The sequence below is a fragment of the Phyllobates terribilis genome, unplaced genomic scaffold (genome assembly GCF_046119375.1).
Source record: "Phyllobates terribilis strain yellow unplaced genomic scaffold, ASM4611937v1 Scaffold_5__5_contigs__length_657084704, whole genome shotgun sequence".
Lineage (NCBI taxonomy): Eukaryota > Metazoa > Chordata > Amphibia > Anura > Dendrobatidae > Phyllobates > Phyllobates terribilis.
The window spans coordinates 16520279-16548133 of NW_027362765.1; the positions used below are offsets into that span (position 1 = coordinate 16520279).

General features: G+C 42.0%; 1 protein-coding gene across 1 annotated transcript in view; it reads right to left on the minus strand.

Moving 5' to 3' along the window:
- Positions 1 to 26750, minus strand: part of LOC141270590 (uncharacterized) — a 191861-nt gene extending 165111 nt beyond the window's left edge. The window contains exons 1-3 of the mRNA XM_073680672.1: positions 26420 to 26750; positions 26248 to 26342; positions 25962 to 26052 (exon numbers count right to left, since the gene is read on the minus strand). Of these exons, the coding sequence (XP_073536773.1) occupies positions 25962 to 26003 (42 nt within the window). The 5' untranslated portion in view covers positions 26004 to 26052; positions 26248 to 26342; positions 26420 to 26750. The remainder of the gene's footprint in view (positions 1 to 25961; positions 26053 to 26247; positions 26343 to 26419) is intronic.
- Between the last annotated feature and the right edge of the window lie 1105 nt (positions 26751 to 27855).

Here is a 27855-nt window from a genome sequence, read left to right on the forward strand (position 1 = left end):
CCATGCTCAATGTGGTACACACAAGGACATAGGACAGAGGTTGAGTCAACTTTAATCCATGTTAACTGGCTGCAAGTGTGATTTAGTTATTGCCAACACCTGTTAGGTGCCACAGGCAAGTTAGAGGTGCTGTTAATTACACGAATTAGAGAAGCATCACATGATTTTTCAAACAGTGCCAATACTTTTGTCCACCCCCTGTTCTAGGTTTGGTGTGGAATTATATCCAATTTGGCTTTAGGACAATTCTTTTTGTGTTTTTTTCATTGAAGACAAATTAAATGAAGATAATAATACCAAAGAATTTGTGATTGTAATCATTTTCAGGAAGAAACTGAGTATTATCTGACAGAATTGCAGGGGTGCCAATACTTTTGGCCACCACTGTACATTAATTCACTGAGGGTTATAATTTCCAAAATAGTCACTTTATGGGGATTTCTACTGCTCTGGTTTTGTTCCATTTTGTAATTTTAGGGCTTCTGCAAATGATGTGTACCATTTTCTCTGGAATCACCCTCTGCGACATCTGCTTCTCTCACCAGGAGTCACCTTATTTATTCTGCAGGCGGCGCTGGTAATGTTGGAGACGTCGGTACCAGAAGCTCTGGGTAGCACAGGCTCTGTCCAGCCACTAAGATTAGGGCGCCTTGAACCTGTAGTACTATCCAGTCTGGCAGTACAAGTGTGTGTGCTGTCCAGCTGAAGTAATCGGTTCCCTGCTTCAGCTAATTGGAAAACACCACACCTTACTAAAGCTCAAAGCATATTGCCGGAAGCTGCCAGATACAGCCTTGTTCTCCTTTGGTTCAGTCCTTTGTGTTCAGCTCCCGGCTTGTGTATTTGTATCCTGCTGTGACCCCGGCCCGTTTACGGACTACTCTTGCGTCTTCTGATTTTGTATTTTCTATGACCTCGTGTTTCTGACCTGGCTACCTGACTATTCTTCTTCCAATCTCACTCAACAGAACATCAGGTAACACCGTGGCCCAAGCCTAGGTAAGACCACATCCATGTTGAAGGGTTCAAGGGTGATGAGCAAGACAATCCCTAGGATCTGGAAAACGGAGTAAATAGCACCAATCCTGTTCGTGGAAGCCAGCTTTTGAGCTGCCAGGTGACCATGAACCGTGTCCTCAATATATTGTGTCTGCAAGCTATTCCAGCAAGATCTGCATTCAAATAGCTAAATGGCGCTCCTTCCCTTCTTAACCCTGCCATGTGTCCAGACACTAGAGAACAACAGTATATAGGGTATTGTCAGATTCTAGCAAAGTTGGAAAATACAGGGCATTGTGAAAGTATTTGGCCCCCTTGAACTTTTCTACCTTTTGCCACATTTCTGGCTTCAAACAAAAAGATATAAAATTCGAATTTTTTGGGGAAGAATCAACAACAAGTGGGACACAATCGTGAAGTGGAGCAAAATTTATTGGATATTTTAAACTTTTTTAACAAATTAAAAACTGAAAAGTGGGGCGTGCAATATTATTCGGCCCCCTTGAGTTAATACTTTGTAGCGCCACCTTTTGCTGCGATTACAGCTGCAAGTCGCTTGGGGTATGTCTCTATCAGTTTTGCACATTGAGAGGCGGAAATTCTTGCCTATTCTTCCTTGCAAAACAGCTCGAGCTCATTGAGGTTGGATGGAGGGCATTTGTGAACAGCAGTTTTCAGCTCTTTCCACAGATTCTCGATTGGATTCAGGTCTGGACTTTGACTTGACTATTCTAACACCTGGATACGTTTATTTTTGAACTATTGCATTGTAGATTTTGCTTTATGTTTGGGATCATTGTCTTGCTGGAAGATAAATCTCCGTCCCAGTCTCAGGTCTTTTGCAGACTCCAACAGGTTTTCTTCCAGAATGGTCCTGTATTTGGCTCCATCCATCTTCCCATCAATTTTAACCACCTTACCTGTCCCTGCTGAAGAAAAGCAGGCCCAAACCATGTTGCTGCCACCACCATGTTTGACAGTGGGGATGGTGTTTTGAGGGTGATGAGCTGTGTTGCTTTTACGCCAAACATATCGTTTTGCATTGTGGCCAAAAAGTTAGATTTTGGTTTCATCTGACCAGAGCACCTTATTCCACATGTTTGGTGTGTCTCCCAGGTGGCTTGTGACAAACTTCAAACGAGACTTTTTATGGATAGCTTTGAGAAATGGCTTTCTTCTTGCCACTCTTCCATAAAGGCCAGATTTGTGCAGTGTACGACTGATTGTTGTCCTATGGACAGACTCTCCCACCTCAGCAGTAGATCTCTGCAGTTCATCCAGAGTGATCATGGGCCTTTTGGCTGCATTCCTGATCAGTCTTCTCCTTGTTCGAGATGAAAGTTTAGAGGGACGGCCGGGTCTTGGTAGATTTGCAGTGGTCTGATACTCCTTCCATTTCAATATGATCGCTTGCACAGTGCTCCTTGAGATGTTTAAAACTTAGGAAATCTTTTTGTATCCAAATCCGGCTTTAAACTTCGCCACAACAGTATCTCGGTCCTGCCTGGTGTGTTCCTTGGTCTTCATGATGCTCTCTGCACTTGAAACAGAACCCTGAGACTATCACAGAGCAGGTGCCTTTATACGGAGACTTGAATACACACAGGTGGATTCTATTTATAATTACCAGTCATTTAGGACAACATTGGATCATTCAGAGATCCTCACTGAACTTCTGGAGTGAATTTGCTGCACTGAAAATAAAGGGGCCGAATAATATTGCACGCCCCACTTTTCAGTTTTTAATTTGTTAAAAAAGTTTAAAATATCCAATAAATTTCGTTCCACTTCATAATTGTGTCCCACTTGTTGTTGATTCTTCCCAAAAAAATTAAAATTTTATATCCTTATGTTTGAAGACAGAAATGTGGCAAAAGGTAGAAAAGTTCAAGGGGGCAAAATACTTTCACAATGCACTGTATATTGTAAGGTCCATTTGTTTCCTAATATCATTTGTGAAGAATTCCAAAGTTATCACCACATAAAGTGACATGTGAGATTTGAAAAATGGGCCCTGATTAGGAACACAAAACTGGCTACAGGAAGTGGTTAAATCAGAGTATTTTTGGCAGTAACTACTGTAGTAAAAAATTGTGAGTATAGACTACAACACATCTACTGAAATAATCAAACTAAACAGTCCATCTGTAAAAAAAAGGAGTAAATAGTGGTGAAACCTCTTTGGGGTAATTAGAGTATGGGGCTCGGGGGCCCTTGACAATCTAAACTATCGTAAGGGACAATATTTTCTGTCAGATGAGTTTCAAGAAGAAATAGTGTTTTTTTGTGGAACAGCACATTTTGCAATTTTTACATGGAAAGAAGCCACAGTTTTTTTCCACTCTCTCTTCTTCGTTCTGATGCTTCATTTTTTTGTGATTTTTTTTTAACTACCGTGGGGGCTATACAGTTTCCTAAGTTTCTAGCTCTTTTGAAAAAAACTAGTTGGGGTGGGATGAATTCCCCTATAATTTTATCTTCATGAAGGGTCGACCAATGTTTTCTTATGATCATTTTTTAATAATCCACAATTTTGTGTATATTGCGTGACTATGGGAATGTTAAAATCATTTTTCACACTTGTCTCTTTTTCTGCATGTTTTTTAGAAGAGGCAAGTAAAGTTTCCCTTGATATTTTCTCTATGTCCTTACTTGGTTTTCTTTTAGGAATTCTTCACTATATCCCTTCTGTATGAATTTATCTAACATAATATTTGCTTCCTCATGGTATTCTTTTTTCTTATTTTTGTAAAATTTCTTCTGATACGCATCAGTTGTCCTCTGGGGATATTATCCAACAACAGTGGTATCAGCAAAAATATAACTATTACTGACTGTGGGCTTGCTGTAAGATTTTGTAGCCAAAGACCCCCCCCACCATCTATGAATATAATGATATCTAAATAGTTAACCGCTACCTTACTAATGGTGGAGATAACTTTTAAAGGGAATCTGTCCCACCCTGGAACGTATCTGACCTCTAATATGGGCATACAGGTGATAGAAATGTAAATCTATACCTACCGTTATGCCTCATATTAGAGGTCTTGTTGCTGTGAAATGTCTTTTTAGTCCTACAAGTTTCTGATGGTTGCAGGCCCGGGGCTCGCAAGAAACCCCCGCCTCCTGTGGGAATTATAATGTTTCCCCCCTCCCCTGCATGTCACAGTGCCAAGTGGCCAAATCCGGGCACTGTGACATGCAGGGGAGGGGGGAAACATTATAATTACCATGGGAGGCGGGGATTTCTTCAGGGCCCCGGCCTGCAAGCATCAGGAACTTGATTGAGTAAAAAGACATTTCACAGCAACAAGACCTCTAATATGAGGGATAACGGTAGGTATAGATTTACATTTCTATCACCTGTATTCTCATATTAGAGGTCAGAAAAGCGCCAGAGGGTGACAGATTCCCTTTAATTTAAAATCCTTTTTATTAATATTAGTTAAAAATATATTAAGAGATTCTTCTCCACCAGATCATATAAAAGAGAAATAATCAATGAAGCATTTCTAGAGGATGGGATCCGCACCATAGTCTCCCCTCGGCAGGAGGGTTAGTGATTCCCACCAACTGACATACATGTTAGTGAAACTTGGTGCGAATCCCGTCCCCATAACTGTGCCTCCACATTGTACATAAAATTCAGTATCATATTTAAAATAAGTGTGGGTTAAAATAAACAATACATTTTTTAATAAAATCAATCTGCTCCCAAAGCATTTGGAGATCCCCTATGCCCATTTTTAAAAAGGTTTTAACTGCTTCATACCTTTTCTGGTTTATAATTACTGTGTATAGCGACAATATATCAAGAGCTCTCATTATATAGTGGGGTTTCCATTGGATAGATTTAAGAATTTCAAGTATATGCTTAGTATCCTTGATATACGTGGGTAAGGAGGGAACATATCTTTGCAGAATGTTATCTAGATATTCATATAAATTAGATGTTAGAGTTAATGTGTCACGCAAGGTGTGGGAAAGACTAAGTGCAACACGAAGGGATGAGAGGAAGGGAGCCCAGACAATAGGGAAAGGGGGACTGGAGACCTCCTAGGCTGACCTGAAATCACCCCGTCTCCCCTATCGTCCCTATATTGGTTCCTCACCAATCGCCGCACAGGAATCTAAAATCCTGTATTTCCCTAGAGCTAGGCCCTGGCTAGGGAAGGGGGGGATGAGCACTAGTCAGTCCCCACTAACAACTAAAGACAAGGTAGACAGACAAGGGGGAAAGTAACTTAGCTTGAGCCGACTTCAGAGAGATTACACACGTCCTCTTAGCACCAGAGAAGAAGTAAGCAGACTGCACTAGCTCCAAGCTTTGACAAGGAAACATGTGAATATCACCGGCACCTCCCTATAGCAAACAAAGTATTTAAACACCCAAGGCCTAGGTGTCAATTAGCAGCGGGAGGTAGCAGCTGGGTCCTAGAGTGAAAAAGATCTAAGAAAGTGTCTGTAATGCCAAACGAAGAGATCTCCTGCAACCAACTGCAGGGTGACTGTCACATCTGACACACCAGTGACATAATGTCCAAAATTATGGGTCTCCCAGCTGGATTAGTCTCATATTTATGTACCTTGGGTATGTGATAAAACATAGTTGTACATGGATTCAGAAATTTTACATAAGTGTTCCTGTAATTAAATTATGTTTTTATTTTTTCTTATGTCCAGTAGGGTTTTTAAATCTTTTTTTAATCGTTATGCGAGGTCCCCTTTTATCTTATTGCAGGTGTTCCCATCTTTAAGTAATTTAAGAGATTTTTCATATTTTTCCCAGTCCAAAATTACAATACTCCCTTCTCCAGAATGTGATGTTGTACAACAAAAAACACTAATCCTACATACACTTTTACTAAAATAGAGGGAAATTTTACTGTCAAAAGTCATATAATATGTCAGAGCAAAGGTATAGTTTATTGCATTAGATATCTCTGTGATAAATTACACATAGGAAGAAAAAGGGAATTATGTGTAATAATAACAGAACACAAATAATATTACACGTAAATATACAGGACATTCGTTATCCAAGCATTATAAACTAGTACATGATGGGAAACTAAAAGGTAGTTCTTTCTGGGGAGTAGAAAATGTAAGAAAACACTGGAGTGGGCAACTTTATACATCAGATGTCAAGAAGGGAGAACCGCTGGATTATTTAATTAAATACACTTATGCCAGTGTGACTTGATAGCAAAATAAAGCTATTTGCATTTTGTGGACAATTAAATGTTAGTAATTAAGAGATCAATCACTATCGATACCCTTCTATAAAAGCTAACACTTCCCTGTACAACGGTAATCCTTGAAGGACGTCATCCTCTGAAACACGTAGGCTTGTGGATACCCATTTTTATGTGGTTAGTTATGTCACTGCAGCTCAGGGCGGTGTCGACTTTGTGGGAAGCCTGGATCAGCCTGACTGGACAGACAGCTGGTCTACTTTGGCACCACGAGTTTGGAGCTATTTATTCACATCGTGGTTAGTCACAGTTATGCACCGCGCTATCAGCATTCACACTTCCATACCTGGGAATTTTTTATTCACCCATCAGGACGGGACGGAACAAACCTGCAATTGTAACTCAGTGGAATAAGCATTATGACAACCTACTTACCTCCCTCACCCGGGATTATCATATATTTAAAGTGGATCGGACTCTATAACTATCAGGGGCTGGCTGGCAAATTTTAGCCTGGGGGCAAGCAGACAGCAGTGGCCCATGAACAGCGGCTCATTCTTATTGTGTTTACAGTATGAGATTCACTATTGAGTGGGCTACATAGAATCAGTGAAAGGCTCAAACCTACTACACAGATATGGTATCAAAACCAAGCTCAGGGTAGATGCACATCTTTTTCAGCTGGATTCCGCCTGAAAAAGAGCTGCAAAAACGGCACAAAAAATGAACATAATGCACAGCAATGCATAATTGACATTGCTGTGCATGTGTTCAGTGTTTTGCTACCTCTTTTTACTGCTTCAGGGTATTGAAACCATGAAGATGTTATAAGAAGTGATATGTTCATTCTTTGCTGAAGTTACTAACCACTATTGGGTAAAATGAAGAGAAAAGACGCCGGCGGCGGGGTGACCACAGAAAACTACGGCAAAGCCACCAGTGAAACTGCTTCAGGAAAGAGTGCCGGCATTTTTCTGAAGCATCTTTGCCTAGAAAAAGTTGGCTGACCAGAAGTTGTGTACACATACCCATAAGGGGGCTTTCGTAAACACTGCTAATGATTCATACACTGTCACGATTCCCCTTTATTCCTAACGGAGATGTAGTGATCACAAATATGTGATTTACATAACTGTGGTCAAATGCCGACTAGATTTTCATCTGTTTCTCTCAATTTTCTACCGAGACAGCACGTGACCACAACTATGTAGATTGTACACTTGTGTTCACTACGCTGGGAATAGCGGGGAATCGTGACAGTGAGAGTGCACAGCGCGCTATCGCGACTCAGCAGTCTGCAGTGACAGAGGACTACAGAAGCCTGTCTACACAGCCCGGAAAACATCTGTCCTAAAAAAACAAACCATACCTGGAGTAAAGGTTTTCACTCACTTATGGGGGCCTACATAGTTACTGTACCTCTAAATACCTTTTTGTGCTTTTTTTTTTCCAAACATACCAGCTCAACCAACTCACCAATGTACACGAACTCCACAATGCAAAGAGGTCATAGTATAGGATATATCAAGAGATATATCCTGTATATAACATCTGATATCTGTGCATAGTAGAGCACATAAATTATATAGGATAATATATGACTGGTATATGATATACTGATTACAGACACCCGATATCATACACAGGATAATATATGACTGTTGTACACTATGCTATGACTACAAACATCAAATCACCAGTCACATAGCATCCTGATATCTGTGCACATATTTTAACCCCTTTACAACCCAAGGTGGTTTGCACGTTAATGACCAGGCCAATTTTTACAATTCTGACCACTGTCACTTTATGAGGTAATTACTCTGGAATGCTTCAACGGATCCCCCTGATTCTGAGATTGTTTTTCGTGACATATTGTACTTCATGATTGTGGTAAAATTTCTTCGATATCACTTGCGTTTGTGAAAAAAACGGAAATTTGGCGAAAATGTTGAAAATTTTGCAATTTTCAAAATTTTTATTTTTATGCCCTTAAATCAGAGAGATATGTCACACAAAATAGTTAATAAATAACATTTCCCACATGTCTACTTTACATCAGCACAATTTTGGAACCAAATTTTTTTTTTTTTTTGGGAGCTATAAGGGTTAAAAGTTGACCAGCGATTTCTCATTTTTCCAACAAAATTTACAAAACCATTTTTTTTAGGGACCACATCATATTTAAAGTCACTTTGAGGGGTCTTTATGACAGAAAATACCCAAAAGTGACACCATTCTAAAAACTGCACCCCTCAAGGTGCTCAAAACCACATTCAAGAACTTTATTAACCCTTCAGGTGCTTCACAGGAATTTTTGGAATGTGGAAGAAAACAATGAACATTTAACTTTTTTCACAAAAATGTTACTTTAGACCCAAGTTTTTTTATTTTCGCAGGGGTAACAGGAAAAAATGGACCCCAAAATTTGTTGTGCAATTTCTCCTGAGTAAGCAGATACCCCATATGTGGGGGAAAACCACTGTTTGGGCGCATGCCAGAGTTCGGAAGGGAAGGAGCGCCATTTGACTTTTTGAATGTAAAATTTGCTTGAATAATTAGCGGACGCCATGTTGCATTTGGGGAGCCCCTGATGTGCCTAAACAGTGGAAACCCCCCACAAGTGACACCATTTTGGAAACTAGACCCCTCAAGGAACTTATCTAGATGTGTGGTGAGCACCTTGAACCCCCAGGTGCTTCACAGAAGTTTATAACAATGAGCTGTAAAAATAACATTTTCACATTTTTCCCACAAAAATGTTTTTCAGCCCCCACTTTTGCATTTTCGTAATGGTAACAGGAGAAATTGCACCATGCAGTTTGTTGTGCAATTTCTCCTGAGTAAGCAGATACCCCATATGTGGGGGAAAACCACTGTTTGAGCGCACGGCAGGGTTCGGAAGGGAAGGAGCGCCATTTGACTTTTTGAATGTAAAATTTGCTTGAATAATTAGCGAATGCCATGTTGCATTTGGGGAGGAGCCCCTGATGTGCCTAAACAGTGGAAACCCCCCACAAGTGACACCATTTTGGAAACTAGACCCCTCAGGGAACTTATCTAGATGTGTGGTGAGCACCTTGAACCCCCAAGTCCTTTACAGAAGTTTATAACATGGAGCCGTGAAAATAAAAAAATCTAACTTTTTCCACAAAAATGATGTTTTAGCCCCAATTTTTTTATTTTCACAAGGGTAAGAGGAGAAAATGGACCCCAAAAACTTTTGTGCAATTTCTCCTGAGTACACCAATACCCCATATGTGGGGAAAATACAGTGTTTGGGGGCACGGCAGAGTTCAGAAGGGAAGGAGCACTGTGTGACTTTTTGAACGCAAAATCGGCTGGAATCGAGAGCGGACGCCATGTCGCGTTTGGAGAGCCCCTGATGTGCCTAAATAGTTGAAAGCCCCCACAAGTGAAACGATTTTGGAAACTACACCCCTCAAGGATTTTATCAAGGGGTATAGTGAACATTTTGAACCCAGAGGTACGACACAGAATTTGATGACATTAGGTCATCATATTGAATAAGTTGTCATTAGTCTTAAGCGCAAGTGCTCGCTACTTGAGTTCGCATCGGGTACTCAGGTATGCACCATGTATCACGGGTGCTCAAGTGAAATGCTCGAGTCCCCGCCCGCATGTTTTACAGTTATTAGACACCCCAAAAAAAACATCCGGGGATAGCTCGTGCATGGCAGGCGATCCCCGCAAGTTTTTTTTGGCCGCGAAGCATATGGGGCGGAGACTAGAGCACCCGCGATTCTCAATGCATACCCGAGCACCCAATGCAAACTCAAGTAGCGAGCACTTGCGTTCAACACTAGTTGCCATATCGTCATCTTTTTTTTTTTACTTTTGAAAAAAAAACAACCCTAACCCCAACACTAACATTAGCACAACCCTAACCCCAACCCCAGCCCTAGCGATTATTTTTTACGCCGTTCCTAGTGTGGTATAAGTGATTAGACGACTTTATTCTTCGGGTCAGTGCGACTACAGAGATACCAGAATGATATCGGGTTTTTATGATTGACAGCTGTCACACACTAAAAGACACATATTTTGTAAAATCTAGTTTTTGCATCGCCATATTTTGAGAGCTATAATTTTTCCATATTTTGTCCGAGAGTCATGTGACGGCTTGTTTTTTGCGGGATGAGCTGACGTTTTTATTGGTGCCATTTTCAGACACGTGACATTTTTTGATCGCTTTCTATTCCAGCTTTTTGGAGGCAGAATAAACAAAAACCAACAATTCAGGAATTGTTTTTTTTTAAATTCTTTTATTCTACTCCGTGTGTGGTAAAATTGATAAGGTAGCTTTATTCTTCGGGTCAGTAAGTTTACAGCGGTACCACATTTATATCGTTTTTCTATGTTTTGGCGCTTTTACACAATATAAGCTATTTTATAGAAAAAATTATTTTTTTGCATCGCTTTATTCTGAGAGCTATAACTTTTTGATTTTTCGGATGATGGAGCTGTATGGCGGCTTGTTTTTTGCGGGACAAGATGACGTTTTCAGCGGTACCATTTTTATTTATATTCATTTTTTTTATCGCGTGTTATTCCATTTTTTGTTTGGCGGTATGATGATAAAGCATTGTTTTTTGCTTCGTTTTTTTTTTTTTTTTACCGTTTTCATTGAAGGGGTTAACTAGTGGGACAGTTTTATAGGTCAGGTTGTTACGGACGCGGCGATACCAAATATGTGCACTTTTATTGTTTGTTTTTTTTTCATAATAATATTTATTGATGGGTACATTATATTTTTATTTTTGGTGGATTATTTTTTTATTTTTTTTTTAGATTTTTACAATTTGTTTTATTTATTTTTTTTACTTTCTGAGAGTTTTTTTACTTTTCTACTTTGTCCCACTCTGGGACATGCAGGCAGTCAGTGCTGCACAGTGAGAAGATTGTTTGGTCATGCACTGTGCATTAACAAAAAATCTTCCTGCTGTCTGGTGACCCGGATGTTGTCATGACGACATCGGGTCGTCATGGCAACACCCGGGAAGCCGCGGCAGACAGCGCTGGAGGCCGGAAGAGCAGGTGAGTATTGCGATCACCTCCCCTTAGCCACCGCAATGCTGCGATCGACTTCGATCGCATTGCGGGGGTTAATGTGCCGGGAGCGGTGCGGGACCGCTCCCTGCACATAGTACCGGGTGTCAGCTGTGACAATCATCTGACACCCGGCGGCGATCGCGCCCGCACAGCCTGTGTGCGCGCACGATCGCGATGACGTACTAATACGGGTCCGGCTCTTAAGTCCCAGGGCACAGACGTGTATTAGTACGTCATGGGCTTTAAAGGGGTTAATATATACCATCATATATTATCCTGTATATACTGTCTAATATCTGTAGTCACAGTATATCATATGGTCATGTATTCACCTGTATACTGTATAAGCTATATACTATGTGCACAGATAGATGTTATATACAGGATAATATGACTGTTGTGCACTATACTATGAGTATAGACATCAGATATTACACCAGTCACGTAGTATCCTGTATAAAACATCTGATATCTGTGCAGATATCATAATATATACCATCATATACAGTGCCTACAAGTAGTATTCAACCCCCTGCAGATTTAGCTGGTTGACACATGCGGAATTAACTTGGCATTGTGACATTTGTACTGTAGATCAGCCTGGAAGTGGGAAATGCACTGCAGCAAATTTTGTCTTTGTTTTTTTTTTTTTTTTAAAACGTTAAAAGTTAATTCAGAGTGTCATTTATTATTCAACCCCTCAAACCACAAGAATTCTGTTTGGTCCCCCTAAAGTATTAAGAAGTAGTTCAGGCACCAAGAATAATGAGCTTCACATGTGTGGATTAAAGATCTCTTTTGCCAGCCTTTTCTAACTATTTAAGACCCTCCCCAAACTTGTGAACAGCGCTCAGACATGGTCAACATGGGAAAGACAAAGGAGCATTCCAAGGCCATCAGAGACAAGATCGTGGAGGGTCACAAGGCTGGCAAGGGGTACAAAACCCTTTCCAAGGAGTTGGGCCTACCTGTCTCCACTGTTGGGAGCATCATCCGTAAGTGGAAGGCTTATGTGTGAGGGCTGATTTGAATGTTTGAATGTGAGTGTTGCTTGTTTGAATGCACTGAAGTCATCTTGCGAATGTGTTTTCTTCCAACGCCGCTCCGCAACCCTGGACTCTTGCCGAAGCTTTTTAGTGAGGGTATTGTGCCAGTGTTGTCTATTGATTCGGCGTGCTCTGTCATGCACAAGAGAGGTAACCGGGTCAATAGCTGATGTGAGAGTGGCACTGTAGAAAGCAGTGGTGCTGCCTGTGTCGTGGAGTGAAGATATGGATGTCAGTGATAGAATAGAGTTAAATAGTGTGTGTGTCTAGATGTGCAAGGGTTCTGCGGGTGTGTACTAGTTGCTGGACATGGGTGAGAGGTGAGGAGGACAGGAATGAGAACGTGAGTAGATGGTGGTCATATAGGGGTAGGTTGTGAAGTTAGATAGGGAGCAGAGTCAGGTGAAGATGAGGTCTAGTGTGTGTTCATCTGTGTGGATGGCTGAGGAGGACCACTGAGTAAGTCCAAAAGATGAAGTAGGAGACCGGAGTTTGGATGCGCCTGACTGGCGAGTGTGAGTGGGGATGTTGAAATCGTCCATGAAGATTGTGGGAATGTCAACAGAGAGAAAGTAAAGAAGCCAGGTGGAGAATTGGTCAATAAAAAGATAGTGACCGGGCCCGGAGGTCTGTATATGACAGCCACTTGGAGGCTGAAGGGAGAATAGATGCAGACAGAGTGAACTTCAAAAGAAGGGAGAATAAGGGAGGGCAGAGGTGGGATAGGGCTAAAGGTGCAGGTGGCAGAAAGGAGAAGACCCACTACTCCACCATGTCTGCTACCAGGGGGGTGGAGTGTGGGTGAAGTGGAGGACACAGCGCAGCAGGGGAGGTAGTGTCGGAGGGTGTCAACCATGTTTCTGTGATGTCCAGGAAGGTGAGATTACGAGAGGTAAAGAGGTCATGAGTCACATAGAACTTATTGCAGACAGAGCGGGCGTTCCAGAGTGCTCCAGAGAGAGGGAGCAGGGGGCGGGTGTTAACGGCACGGGTTTTACGCAGGAGAGATTGCAGTAGTTTATATTTGGTTGGAAACGATAGTAGGGGGAATTAGTGGAAGGTGTCAGCTGTGGGGGTTCAGGATTGGGAGATATGTCGCCAGCAGTGAGGAGAAGTAGAGTGTCTGGCTTGTTTTATGCTTGAGTAGGATAGATCTGAGGTTGACGAGCAGGTCGGCAGATGAGGTCAGGTGGGGAGGTAGGAGGGAAGAGATGATTATTTGATTAGAGGGTGATGGGGTTAGGGGATAGCGAAGGAGAGTAAGGATTAGTGGAGCAAAAACAGTAAGGGCATATGTAAGCATAATGAAAGTTTAAGTGTGAGTAAGTAAAAAAGAGAAGCCAAGTACATTTAATAAATAGTTCAGGTCACTTCTGGCATATTTCTGTTAGACACTTAAGAGCGACACTTCTGAGCCAGACCACGGTCAAGACAAACCTGAGTCTCTAAATTTATAAAGCTTTAAGAGCACATGGAATAGGCCAGGTGTGAGCAGGAGGGAGGAGAGGCAGGGTAATGGGTTACAGAAACACAGAGGGGAATAATTAGGAGTCAGAGGCTACTGTAGTCACAGAATATCATATAATGGTCATGTATTCTCCGGTATAATGTATATGTTATACTATGTGCACAGATAGATGTTATATATAGGATAATATGACTGTTGTACACTATACTATGAGTACAGACATCAGATATTACACCAGTCACATTATCTTGTATACAACATCTGATATCTGCGCACATAGAACAGCACATACAGGAGAATACATGGCCGTTATATGATATACTGTGACTACAGCTATCAGACAGTTTATACAGGATAATATATGATAGTATAATACATCCCATGAATACACACATCAGATATTACATCAGCCGCATATTATTCTGTATATAACGATATCTGCACATATTATACCACATTCAGTATATACAGGTAATAAATCACCGCTGTAGTATATAATGTGACTACAGACATTAGATATTATACTAGCCTTTATCATCCTGTATAAAACATCTTCAGGGGCTCACGCTCGCAAAGGGTGTGACTGTGACCAGGCCCATGGAGTCATGGGACCGCTGATGCCCGCCCTGTCTGCAGCTAATGTGAGTCTATAGATGCACATTCTGCTCAAATGTGTTGGGGCGCAGAAATGCACTAGTTCCTCGCAATGCTATAGTGGCCGCCGAGCTATCATGGACTGGCAGCTGACGTCGGCGTGCCAGACATGGGTGCCGCATGATGTCACTGCCATGTGACGTTATTGCAGGACGAGGGACGTTACTGCAGGAGCCCATAGATCTGACCAAAATACTGGTGGTAGCCTCGATCCAAATTTTGCACCGGGGCCTTTAGGACTCTAGTTATGCCTCTGACCATCTGATGTCTGTGCACACAGTACAGCACAGGCAGTATACAGATTAGTATATACTATACTGTGGCTATAGACTTCAGATCACATATAACAATACTGGGTGTGTTATATTGTGCACAGATATGCAATATAATATGCACTGACTGATCCTCTGCCTACAGCACCTCACATCCTATAATATATGGTCCTATATACTATATGATGTCCTCTAGGCCAAGGATCAGTCAGTGTAAGGTCCTGTATACGCTGCCTGCAGTCTCTATCTGACTCTCACCGAGTTATTGCTGCAGATTGAACTTACATACAGATCAGGTGACACTGGAGCCGATGACCCCACTGACCTGATCTGTGTGAGGGTTCAGGCTGCTGCAATAAATCAGCCTGAGCCACAGGTAGTGCGACTGCAGATAGTGCCATGAATATTGCCCTGTCTTCTCCTCATTCTTCACCTCCTGCCTCAGCTCAATGCTGACCATCTTGTTCCCCGACTCCTCTCCGTCTCCAGCCAGAAGAAATTGAAGCCGCTCTGTGCTGGTGAGTTCAGCAGACACTGCACAGTGTGGGTGTGTCTGTAATGCTGGGATGCGGCTGCCGGGACTTGTACACCTTCTGTATGTACAGTGACGGCACCCGGCTTCTATAGCGTCAGACGGCCAGCGGCGTCAAACTGCGACCCTCCTACCCCTGGCCCAGCCCGCCGCTGATAACTGTACACTTGTGGAAATCACTGTTGGACTACTGACCACTACTCCGTATCATCGAGTACAAGAAGGTCTCTACACAGAAACATATTCTATCTTGTGAGTGCAGCAAGCCCTGTTGGACTCACATGTACAGGTTGGTCTTGATATTCACCATTTATATTAAGTTATCTATCACTACCTTAGCATATAGCATTTATTATTTAACATATATTGTTTCTCGTCGTCTGAGTTATTTTTGATGGTCAACAAAATACAATTTTCCAGTAATTCATTTTTCACACTGCAGGTATGATAAATCGCTTCTCTCGGTGTGGTATGTTTGATAATTGAAAGGGTTGTCCACTACTTGGACAATCCCTTCTCATTCCTCATGTTTGGTCCTATTAAAACAAAAACACTTACAGTATACAAACCTCTTATGCTGGTCCCGTGCCTGCAATGTCAGCACTTTCTTTTCTGGGGCTCATAAGAGGTTGTTACGTCATGTGAGCCCTGTGCCCAATCAGCATTGGCGTCACTGTCCCCACATTTGGACAAATCGAACATCATGAGGAAGTCAGAGAGCAGTCGCTTATTGTGAGCAGGGCTCACATGACGTAAAGCCTAACGTGAGCCCCGGGAACGAGAGTCCCAACACTGCTGAAACGGTGCTGGCACGGAAGCGGAGTATAAGTGTTTTTATTTTAACGAGGTAAAAGTGAGAAATGACAAGGGGACAACCCATTTAATAAGATACAATATTTACAATATTCAGTTAATACATTTCCCACATTAAGAACATGAAATAGGCTTCTCCTCTGTGTGACTGTGTTGGTGTCTAACAAGATGCGCTTTCCGATTAAAACATTTTCCACATTCTAAACAGGAAAACGGCTTCTCCCCTGTGTGGGCTCTCTGGTGGGTATCAAGAAGCGATTTCCAGTTAAAACATTTTCCACATACTGAACAGGGAAAAGGCTTCTCTCCTGTGTGGGTTCTCTGGTGGCTATCAAGATACACTTTCCGGTTAAAACATTTTCCACATTCTGAACATCGAAAAGGCTTCTCCCCTGTGTGGGTTCTCTGGTGCCTAACAAAATCTGATTTCTGGTTAAAACATTTCCCACATTCTGAACATGAAAAAGGCTTCTCCCCTGTGTGAGTTCTTTGGTGTATAACAAGATTCCATTTCTGGTTAAAACATTTCCCACATTCTAAACATGGAAAAGGCTTCTCCCCTGTGTGAGTTCTTTGGTGCTTAACAAAATTTGATTTCTTTGTAAAATATTTCCCACATTCTGAACAGAAAAATGGCATCTCCCCTGTGTGCGTTCTCAGATGTGCAACAAGACTTGATTTATCTACAAAACATTTCCCACATTCTGAACATGAGAAAGGCTTCTCCCCTGTGTGAATTCTCAGATGTTTGAGAAGACTTGATTTCTCTGTAAAACATTTCCCACATTCTGAACATGAAAAAGGCTTCTCTCCTGTGTGAATTCTCTGGTGTGTAACAAGATTCCATTTCTGTGCAAAATATTTCCCACATTCTGAACAGGAAAATGGCTTCCCCCCTGTGTGACTTCTCTGGTGTCCAACAAGATCTGATATCTGGTTAAAATAATTCCCACGCTTCGTAATGGCATTCTCTTCAATTGTAGCCTGTGGGAACTCAAGATCATCTGATTTAAAAATTGAAGATGTCAGCAGTCCCTCTGCTCTCCTGGTACAGTCATCTGCTAAGAATAAAACCAGTTATTTTTTAATAAAATATCTTTGAAATTTATATCTAACATTTCTTCTTAACATTTTTATGAACAGTTTATGTAAAAAAAAAAATTGACCAAGACAATGCCAGTTTAAAGTCTAATAGAAACCTCATAGCAAGAACCAGTGGAGTGTGGTGTTCAACTGTTTGTTCATTCTGCCTCCCAAATATGGAATAAAAAGCCACCTATGTTATGTAGCTGAAAATAAAACCAATAAAAACTTATTTTCATCTCACAAAAAACAAGTTTCCACTCAGGTCCATTATCTGTCAATGGAAAAACAGAGGCTTCCACATTATTTGTGGCTGAAAAGCTCTTGAAAAGCAACATGGCTTCCATAAAAAATCCAGCAATATTCGCTTTCCCAAAGTCAAATATCCCCCTCTCTTCTTAGCCTTGCAGTGTGCCCAAACCACATTTAGCCTTCATGTATTTGGCATTACTATAGTGAGAAGAACCCTCTTAATTTACAGTGTGTGTGTCTCCTGGAGCACAATCTGGGCACTATGTGTTGGCAATAAAATGGCAAATGTGCAATTTTCACTCTCCAACATCCACTGCGTGCTAATTTCCAGAAAGTGGCTGTGAAGTTAAAATAGTCACTACTTACATAGATTAAATCACTCTGGGTTATAATTTCCAAAATGGAGTCACTTTATGGGGATTTCAGCTGCTCTGGTTTTCTGCCCTTTTGTCATATTAGGGCGTCTGCCAATGATGTGTTTGTTTCCTATTGTAATCCCAGCTCGTTTACTGACTATTCTTGCGTCTTCTGATCTTGTATTTTTTCCGCCCTCCTGATTCTGACCTGACTACCTGACCATTGTTCAGCAGATAACACCGTGTCCCAAGCCTATGGGTCTCTGTGTAAGAGGGTTTAAAGGGTGATGATAATTATCTCTCCCAACTAGTGCAGGAACCAACGAGAGGGAAGGCAGTGTTGGACTTAATATTGACTAATAGGCCTGATAGAATAACTGAGGTACAGATAGGGGGGCACCTAGGTAATAGCGATCATAATATTATCAATTTCAAAATGCCCTTCAGTAGGGTTATCAATAAGGGAACAACAAAAACATTAAACTTTAGGAGGGCGAAGTTTGATCAGCTGAAAGAAAACCTTCAACTTATAGACTGGGACAAAGTTCTTAATCAAGGAAATACGAATAGTAAATGGGAAACCTTCAAAAGAATTCTGAATACTCAGTGCGAGAGGTATATACCGTATGGGAATAAAAGGGCCCGAAATAAGAGGAAACCAATATGGTTGAATAAGAACGTAAAAGGGGCGTTAAATAGCAAAAAAGAGGCATTCAAGAGATTAAAACAGGAAAACAGTAAGGAGGCACTAATGTGTTACAAGGAAAAAACGAGAACCTGCAAAAAACAAATAAAAATAGCGAAGGAGGAAACAGAGAGACGTATTGCTAGGGAAAGTAGATCAAATCCCAAACTGTTCTTTACATATATAAATAGTAAAAGGATTAAATCGGATAATATTGGACCGATAAAAAGTGAGGAAGGCAAAATCATAGAGAAAGATGAGGATAAAGCTAATCTATTAAATAAATTTTTTTCGTCAACTTTCACAAAGGAAAAAGAACTAACAGGAGAAATGAGAAGTGACAAACTCAATCCTCCACTAAGTATGACTAATCTAACCCAAGCTGGGGTACAGAAACGCCTCAGTAACATTAAAATAAACAAATCACCAGGACCTGATGGCATACACCCACGGGTACTAAGGGAACTAAGTAATGTGATAGACAGACCGTTATATCTTATATTTAAGGACTCTGTTGAGACTGGGTCTGTGCCACTTGATTGGCGACAGGCGAATGTAGTGCCAATATTCAAAAAGGGAGCGAAAAGTGACGCCGGAAACTATCGGCCGGTGAGTCTGACGTCCGTTGTGGGCAAAATTTTTGAAGGCTTTATTAATGAGGCAATCATGGAGCATCTTGATGCTAATAATCTATTAACCCCGAACCAACATGGATTCATGAGGAATCGCTCCTGCCAAACAAACCTGATTGACTTCTACGAGGAGGTTAGCTCTCGAGTAGATCAGGGGGAACCAGTGGATGTCGTGTATCTCGACTTCTCAAAAGCGTTCGATAGCGTGCCACATAATAGGTTGGTATACAAAATGAGAATGATGGGGCTGGGGGAAAATGTCTGCAAGTGGGTAGCAAACTGGCTAAGGGATAGAAGGCAGAGGGTGGTTATAAATGGAATATACTCAGATTGGGTAAGCGTCACTAGTGGGGTACCACAGGGGTCTGTACTAGGCCCAATGTTATTTAATATCTTTATTAACGACATAGTCAACGGGATAAATAGTAAAATATCAATATTTGCAGATGACACAAAGTTATGTAAAACAATTAATACAAAAGAGGACAGTGCAGACCTACAGAGGGATTTGGATAAGCTGGGTAGGTGGAGCATTAAATGGCAAATGAGGTTTAACGAGGAGAAATGTAAGGTCATACATATGGGAAGGAAAAATGGAAGTCACCAGTACTCACTGAATGGGAAATCATTGGGGAATTCAGAGATGGAGAAGGACTTGGGCATCTTGATTGATAGCAAACTAAATTGGAGTGCCCAAAGTCAGGCCGCTGCTGTAAGGGCAAACAGGGTAATGGGATGTATCAGAAGAGGTATAGCTGCAAAGGATGAGAACATTGTTCTTCCACTGTACAAAGCACTGGTCAGACCACACTTGGAATACTGTGCTCAGTTATGGGCCCCAATATATAGAAAGGATATAAATGAGCTTGAAAAGGTACAAAGGAGGGCAACAAAATTAATAAGGGGAATGGAAGGACTGCAATACCCAGAGAGGTTGGCAAAACTAGGACTATTCAGCCTGGAAAAGAGAAGGTTGAGGGGGGACATAATAAATGTGTACAAATATGTTAGGGGACAGTATAGAGACCTTGCCCGGGATTTGTTCAAAAGGAGGGATATTACGGTAACAAGAGGGCATTCACTAAGACTGGCAGAGAAAAGGTTTCAGCACCAGCATAGGAAGGGGTTCTTTACGGTAAGAGCAGTGAGAATATGGAATTCACTGAGTGAGGAGACGGTAATGTCGGATTCACTAAACCAGTTCAAGCGGGGACTGGATGCATTTCTAGATACCAGGCAGATTTCTGCATATACTTAAAAATAGAATAAAATAGTAGGTTGATACAGGGATTTATTCTGACTGCTGGTTTCAGAGTCGGGAGGGAATTTTTCCTCAGGTGAAGATTGGCTAAATCATTTGGGGTTTTTGCCCTCCTCTGGATCAACTTTAGCAATTACAGAACTAACAGGTCGAACTTGATGGACGCAAGTCTTTATTCGGCTTTACTAACTATGAGCAAGGCAATCCCTGGGATCTGAAAAATGTAGTGGATAGCGCCAAGCCTGTTTGTGATGGCCATCCTTTGAGCTGCCAGGTGACCTCAATATATTTGTGTCTGCAAACTATTCCAGCAAGATCTGCATTCAAATAACTAAATGGCGGTTCTTCCCTTCTTAACCTGTATTGTGCCCAAACAGTAATGTACAACCGTATATAGGGTATTGTCGGATTCAAGAGAAGTTAGAAAATTATTTATAAGGTCTATCTGTTTCCTATTATCCTTTGAGAAGAATTCCAAAGTTACCAGGACAAAGTGACACACGTCAGATTTGAAAAATGGGGCCTGATTTGGAACACAAAACTGGCTGAGGGAAGTGGTTAAATCAGAGTATTTTGGGCATTAACTACTGTAGTAAAAACTGTGACTATAGACAATAACACATCTACTGAAATGATCAAACTCAACAGTTTTCATCAGTAAAAAACGAGTAACTAGTGATGAAACCTCTCTGCAGTAATTAGAGCATGGAGTTCTGGGGCTCTTGGCAATCTAAACTATCATAAGGGCCAATATTTTCTGTCAGATGAGTTTCAAGAAGAACATTTAAAGAGAACTTTTATAATAGTGTCGAGCTGAGGTGGTTTTCAATTTTGACTTTGGCCATTTGGAAGAGGCAATGGAGACTTTTTTTTTTTAAAGACTACCAAGGAGTTGCAATTGCAAAAAGAACTTCGGCACTCCATACATGAAAATATAAGAAATATTGTATCTGGACTAATGTCACTTTGAAAAATGAAGGTTTTTTGCGCATAATTTGGCCAATTTATGTGTGCCCATCAACCACGACAAGGTCACCTTCGTATGATGGGAAACTACGCTACACTACCACTGGATATGCCACTCATATCCAGTGGTAGTGTAGCGTAGTTTCCCATCATACGAAGGTGACCTTGTCGTGGTTGATGGGCACACATAAATTGGCCAAATTATGCGCAAAAAAACTTCATTTTTCAAAGTGACATTAGTCCAGATACAATATTTCTTATATTTTCATGTATGGAGTGCCGAAGTTCTTTTTGCAATTGAGATTACTTTTTTCTTCAGAGCACCCGAATAGACCAGTGAGCGACCCCTCTCTTTTTTTCTACCAAGGAGTTGCAGACACACAAGTGAGGCAGGCCGATCTCACCACAATCAAACTATCATACACAATGAACCTGTAAAAAAGAGACATAGAATAAAAAACATGTTACATAACCAACAACAACATATGTTTGTGAAGAGAGCTCCAACACTAAACTGGAGTTGCACTCATTTATGGTGGACCATTGGAGCTACACAGTTCTGACCAGAAGAGTAAAGAAAGTATTACTGTTACCTACTTCAGCAGAGATTGTGCAGTAATCCAAATTCTTTAGGATCTAAAACATAATGTAATTTGTGACATGGAATGATTCCACTCTACTCCCCCTCCAACCTCCAACTGGCTGTCATTTACCGCCCCCCCCAGGGCCAGCCACAACTTTCTTCGACCACTTCACCACCTGGCTGCTTCACTTCCTTTCCGCTGACATCACCACTATTATCATGGGCGACTTCAACATCCCCATTGACACATCCCACTCATCTGTCTCTAAGCTCCTGTCCCTCACTTCCTACTTCAATCTTGCTTAATGGTCTTCTGCAGCCACGCATAAAGATGGCCAAACACTAGACCTCATCTTCAACCGCCTCTGTTCCCTATTTAAACTCTCCTCTCCCTCTCTCTGACCACAACCTACTTACATTCTCTGTCCTCTCCTCTCCAGGTCCACAATCCCCACTCCACAAACTTGCACACCCTCGCAGAAACCTCAAACACCATGACCTACACTCACTCTCTGAATTCCTCCTCCCTCTTACAGACAAATTCTTTACACGACGCAGATGCTGCTTTATATAACACCACAACAGCTGCAGCTCTCAACTCAGTCGTCCCTCTCACACATACCAAAGCTCGCACATTCAATAGGCAACCCTGGCACACCAACCTCACTAAAGAACTGCGACGGACCTCCAGGGTTGCTGAGCGGAGATGGAAAAGGTCACACTCCATCCAACACTTCATCGCATTCAAATAATCCCTCACTGTTTTCAACTCCACACTCACAGCAGCAAAATAAACCTACTTCTCATCTCTCATATCCTCCCTGTCTCACAACCCTAAAAAGCTATTTAACTCTTTCAATTCTCTCCTTTGTCCCCCAGCGCCTCCTCCCTCTCCTCTCAGCTGAAGAGTTGCCTCATTCTTCAAGCAGAAGATTGACAACTTCAGACAAAGTTTTTCCTAAAGTCCTCACAGACCCTCCGCATATCTACTCAACCTTCCTCCTCCAAACCCCACTTCTCCACCATTACAGAAGATCAAGTCTCCTCTTTACTCTCTAAATTAAACCTCACCACCTGCGAAATTGACCCAATCCCGTCCCACCTCATCCTTAACCTTACCACAGTCTTCATCCCAACCCTAACCCACCTCTTCAACCTGTCACTAACAACCGGTTACATCCCCTCATGTTTCAAACACGCCTCAATCACACCCATCCTCAAAAGCCCTTCCTTGACCCATCCTCTACGACTATCCACTCCACTGAAACTGCCCTGACTAAAGTCACCAATGACCTACTAACCGCCAAATCCAAGCGACACTACTCTGTCCTCCTCCTGGACCTGTCATCTGCCTTCGACACAGTGGACCATTCCCTCTTACTACAGACTCTCTCATGTCTTGGCATCACGGACTTGGCCCTATATTGGATCTCTTCATACATCTTCAGACCAGACATTCAGCATCTCCCACTCACACACAACCACCTCATCTCGCCCCCTATCTGTCGGTGTCCCCCAAGGTTCAGTTTCTAGGACCCCTGCTCTTCCCCATCTACACCTTTGGCCTGGGAATGCTCATAGAGTCTCACGGCTTTCAGTATCACTTCTATGCTGATGACACACAGATCTACCTCTCTGGACCCATTATCTCCTCCCTACTAACCAAAATTCCACAACGTCTGTCCGCTATCTCATCCTTCTTCTCTGCCAGATTTCTAAAACTTAACATGGATAAAACAGAATTCATCATCTTTCCACCTTCTCATTCATCTTCTCATTCATTCCCCCGTCTGACTTATCCATCATCGTCAATAGCTGTTCACTCTCCGCAGTCCTGCAAGCTCGCTGCCTTGGGGTAACCCTGGACTCTGATCTCTCCTTCAAACCACATATCCAAGCCCTTTCCACTTCCTGCCACCTCCAACTCAAACATACTTCCCACATCCGCATGTTCCTCAGCAATGACTCTGCAAAAACACTAGTGCATGCCCTCATCATCTCCCGCCTCGACCTCTGCAACCTCCTGCTCTGTGGCCTCCCTTCTAACACTCTTGCGCCCCTCCAATCTATCCTAAACTCTACTGCCCGACTAATCCACATGTACCGCCGCTATTCCTTGGCCTCTCCTCTCTATCAATCCCTTCACTGGCTCCCCATTGCCCAGAGACTCCAGTTTAAAACCCTAACCCTGGCATACAAAGCCATCTACAACCTGTCTCCCCCTGTGACCTAGTCTCCCAGTACGTACCTGCACACGCAACTTCCGATCCTCACAAGATCTCCTTCTCTCCCCTCTTATCTCCTCTTCCCACAATCGCATACAAGATTTCTCCCGTGCATCCCCCTACTCTAGAACTCTCTACCCCAGAATATCAAACTCTCACCTACCGTGGAAACCTTCAAAAGGAACCTGAAGACCCACCTCTTCCAACAAGCCTACAATCTGCAGTAACCACCGCTCCACCATACAGCGCACGACCAGCTCTACCCCACCTACTGTATCCTCACCCATCTATTGTAGATTGTGAGCCCTCACGGGCAGGGTCCTCTCTCCTCCTGCACCAGTCGCTGACTCATTTTGTTAAGATCATTGTAAGTCTTTTTGCTACGTATACCCCATTTTTCACATGTATAGCACCATGGAATAAATGGCAGTATAATAGTAAATAATAATAATTCCATGAAACCAGGGCTCAACCCATGCCAACACATCTCCTGCAGACGTGGAAAAATGTATATTACAGTCGTCAACCATGCACAGCTTAGAAATATATCATGGCACAGGTGTAATGTTTTTTATGTAGTTTATCATAATCCTGTTTGAAGTTAGTCAGTTTTAAAAGAAATTGAAAAGTCAGGATAAAGGGAAACTCTGTTGCTATTGTACAGAAATTCACACTTGGCCCTCACTACACATTTAATTTTGTTGATTATAACAGCGAAGTTTGGCCAGAAAGACTGGACCTGGACTTGTAGGGACCATATGAGCACATTCAGCCACACAGAAGGGAGAGAAGGTAGATTCATCCAATAAGATATCAGGGTTTTAGGAAGCCAACAGCATCATTACCCCCGCTTTCTCTTATGGCTCTTTCACACATCCGGATATTTCCGATACTGAAAAAAACAGTACCGGAGATATCCATGTCCTTGTGCACAGTGTGCCACATCAGGATCTCACTTACTGGCGCCTGGGAATCAACGGTTCAGTTAGTGCTGTTCCCAAGCGCCGGGTGCTGAAAGCATCTGTCATCATTGTCACCTGCTTGCACTGCGATCGGCGCTAGCAAGGGACAATGTTGAGAGTAGTATTCATCTCCCGATACCACCAAAACCTATAAAAATAAGAATAAAATAAAAAATCATTATACTCACCTTGTTTGAGGCGAAAGCACACGCTGAGGAGCAGAGGAAAATGACTCGTTGCTGCGACCGGGTCCCATGACCTGTGCCGAGCTCAGTAAGTGACAGGACACTGCTCAATGAGCTCAGCTCAGGGCATGGAGCCCTCTTGCTCCAGCGAGTCATTTTCCGTGTGTCATCAGTTTGGGATGTTTCGCGGCTCGTGCAGCATGTAAAAAAGCGGACATGTCAGCGTGTTTTGCCCTCAGACACACGGTCCCTGGAAACACAATGACATGTGCGCAGACCCATTCATTTGAATGGGTCTACGTGTGTCAGCGTCTCCAGTACGTGTGAAAACGGTCACCACACATACTGGAAACGCTGATGTGTGACAGAGCCCTTACAGGCCCATCATAATATTTTTCTTCAACTGATTTTCTAACTTGTCAGCTCATTCTACATACGCTGTCATTTGGCTTTGTAGTTTACAGATGTGGACAGGGAACGCTCAGCGTCTCCTAATCCCAGGGGGTAGGTGGATTATCCAGGTTGTAATTTGTATAGAAAAGGGCTTTCAATGCCCAAAGTCATTTGAACAGTTTTGGGTGGAGGAGAATATTGTGGTCTATAGGCAAAATGGTGATCACATGACTGTGATATGGCCAGACTATACAACTGATAAAGCAGCCATAGCCGGTGACTGAGCAGAATCTGTACGTTCTCTACATGTAGTGGTTACTACTCACCTGGGTAGTCGTATGTAGGAATCTCCTCTTTACACCTCTCATCACCTCTCACATATGTCTCTGTAGTATTAATATGGGTCAGATCTTCACCCTGAAACAAATATTGTAAAAGTCACAGACAGATGGAGAAGTCACATCTATGATCAGCTCTTATCCCACCATCTCCACCACTCTCATTACTCAAGTATAAAACATATAATACTGGTGGATAAAACAAGACTGAGGACAAGATCATCACAGCCATCTGCACATCATAGGGGAGACCTCATAATACCTCTCCATCTACCTGATGATCTTGAGGAACATTGGGATCTTCTTGTTTACAGTCCTGTGGAAGAGTATGGTGACTTCTCTCTGGTGTTGTCCTCTTACTGGATAGATCTGGCGGAAACACATACAGGGACTGAATTCATTCTTTACATACAGATAATTATAGGCTGTGTATTTAGTCCTATTACCTGGTGATGTGAGGGGCTGGGGAACCTCCATCATGACGTCCTTGTACAGATCTTTGTGTCCTTCTAAATACTCCCACTCCTCCATGGAGAAATAGATGGAAAAATCCTGACACCTTATAGGAACCTGACACATACAATGATATTGTCATCCCCCAGAACCCTTCATAGTGTTACTGAATAATGTCCCAGCAGTGTCACCTCTCCAGTCAGCAGCTCAATCATCTTGTAGGCGAGTTCTAGGATCTTCTGGTTATTGATATCCTCATCTATCAGGGGGTGAGGTGGAGCCCCCATAATTGGGCTCCGGGGTCTTCCCCATCCCTCAGACACAGGGTCCTGACAGCGCTCACTAGACGTCTTCTTCACTACTGTGTAATCCTGGTTATGGAGAGGCACATTAATGAATCTCACTCCAGACATTTCCAGAGTCCTCACCTCTCCAGTTCTGTCCATCTGTTATTCCCATAGAGAAGAATGATGTAATGTGACGTCATCAGAATCTCTCACCTCTCCAGTAAGCCGGAAGAGGATCTCTAGGATGAGGTGTAATATTTTCTCTGTCATCTTGTCTCTGTCCATATCCATCTTTGATGGAGAAATCAGGAAAATTCTCTTAGACAGAAGATCTTCACTGAGAGGATTCGATATTGTAGAGACCTGAAGGAGAAAATGAGCTGATGTAACATCATAAAAATCCTTTGTAATATTACAATTATTGGAGATAAGGGGAAACATGGAGAATTATTATTTTACAGTATTTAGTTTTATTCTTTACACCTACTAATAAACCTATATATTTTAGGTCACAGACAACAAGCAGTTTCTTCCTCGGAGTTTGCAGCTGAATACGTTTCTCATAGACTCATCTTCCATAACACTAATTGTCGTCTCATTTACCGACACTGGAATCGGAATTAACAATACTGCAGGAGATATTCATTACACGTGACATGAGAAATAACTACTTCATGATGAGGACGACATCTTCTACTACGGCTCTAGAAACATATTTGGCCAGAGTCCATCACTGACTACATCACCACCAGCTGGCTATATGAATGTTTCCCGTCTTCCAAACAGTATAATCTTCTATAAAGATAGATCTCATGTCTGATTTACACACAGTAGTTTTAGGATTTTACAAAAGCTTTTCTATTTGCACCAACAACATGGACATAAGTTATTTGACACCAAAGTCTCCAAGTAGAGTTTTTTATGGGGTTCATTTCTGGTCTTAGGCTTTCCTATATAACAAGAAAAACACCAGAAAAAAACAGATATTAAAATGTTTCAAAAGAAAATCTTCACCAACAATTCTTGTAAAAAGAAAAAAATATACAAAAAAGCATAAAACACATTTTGTTATTTTTTTAAACATTTGTTTTAAAAAATTAACTCTTTTGGGCACCAGAACATAGATGTACACCGCAGGGATG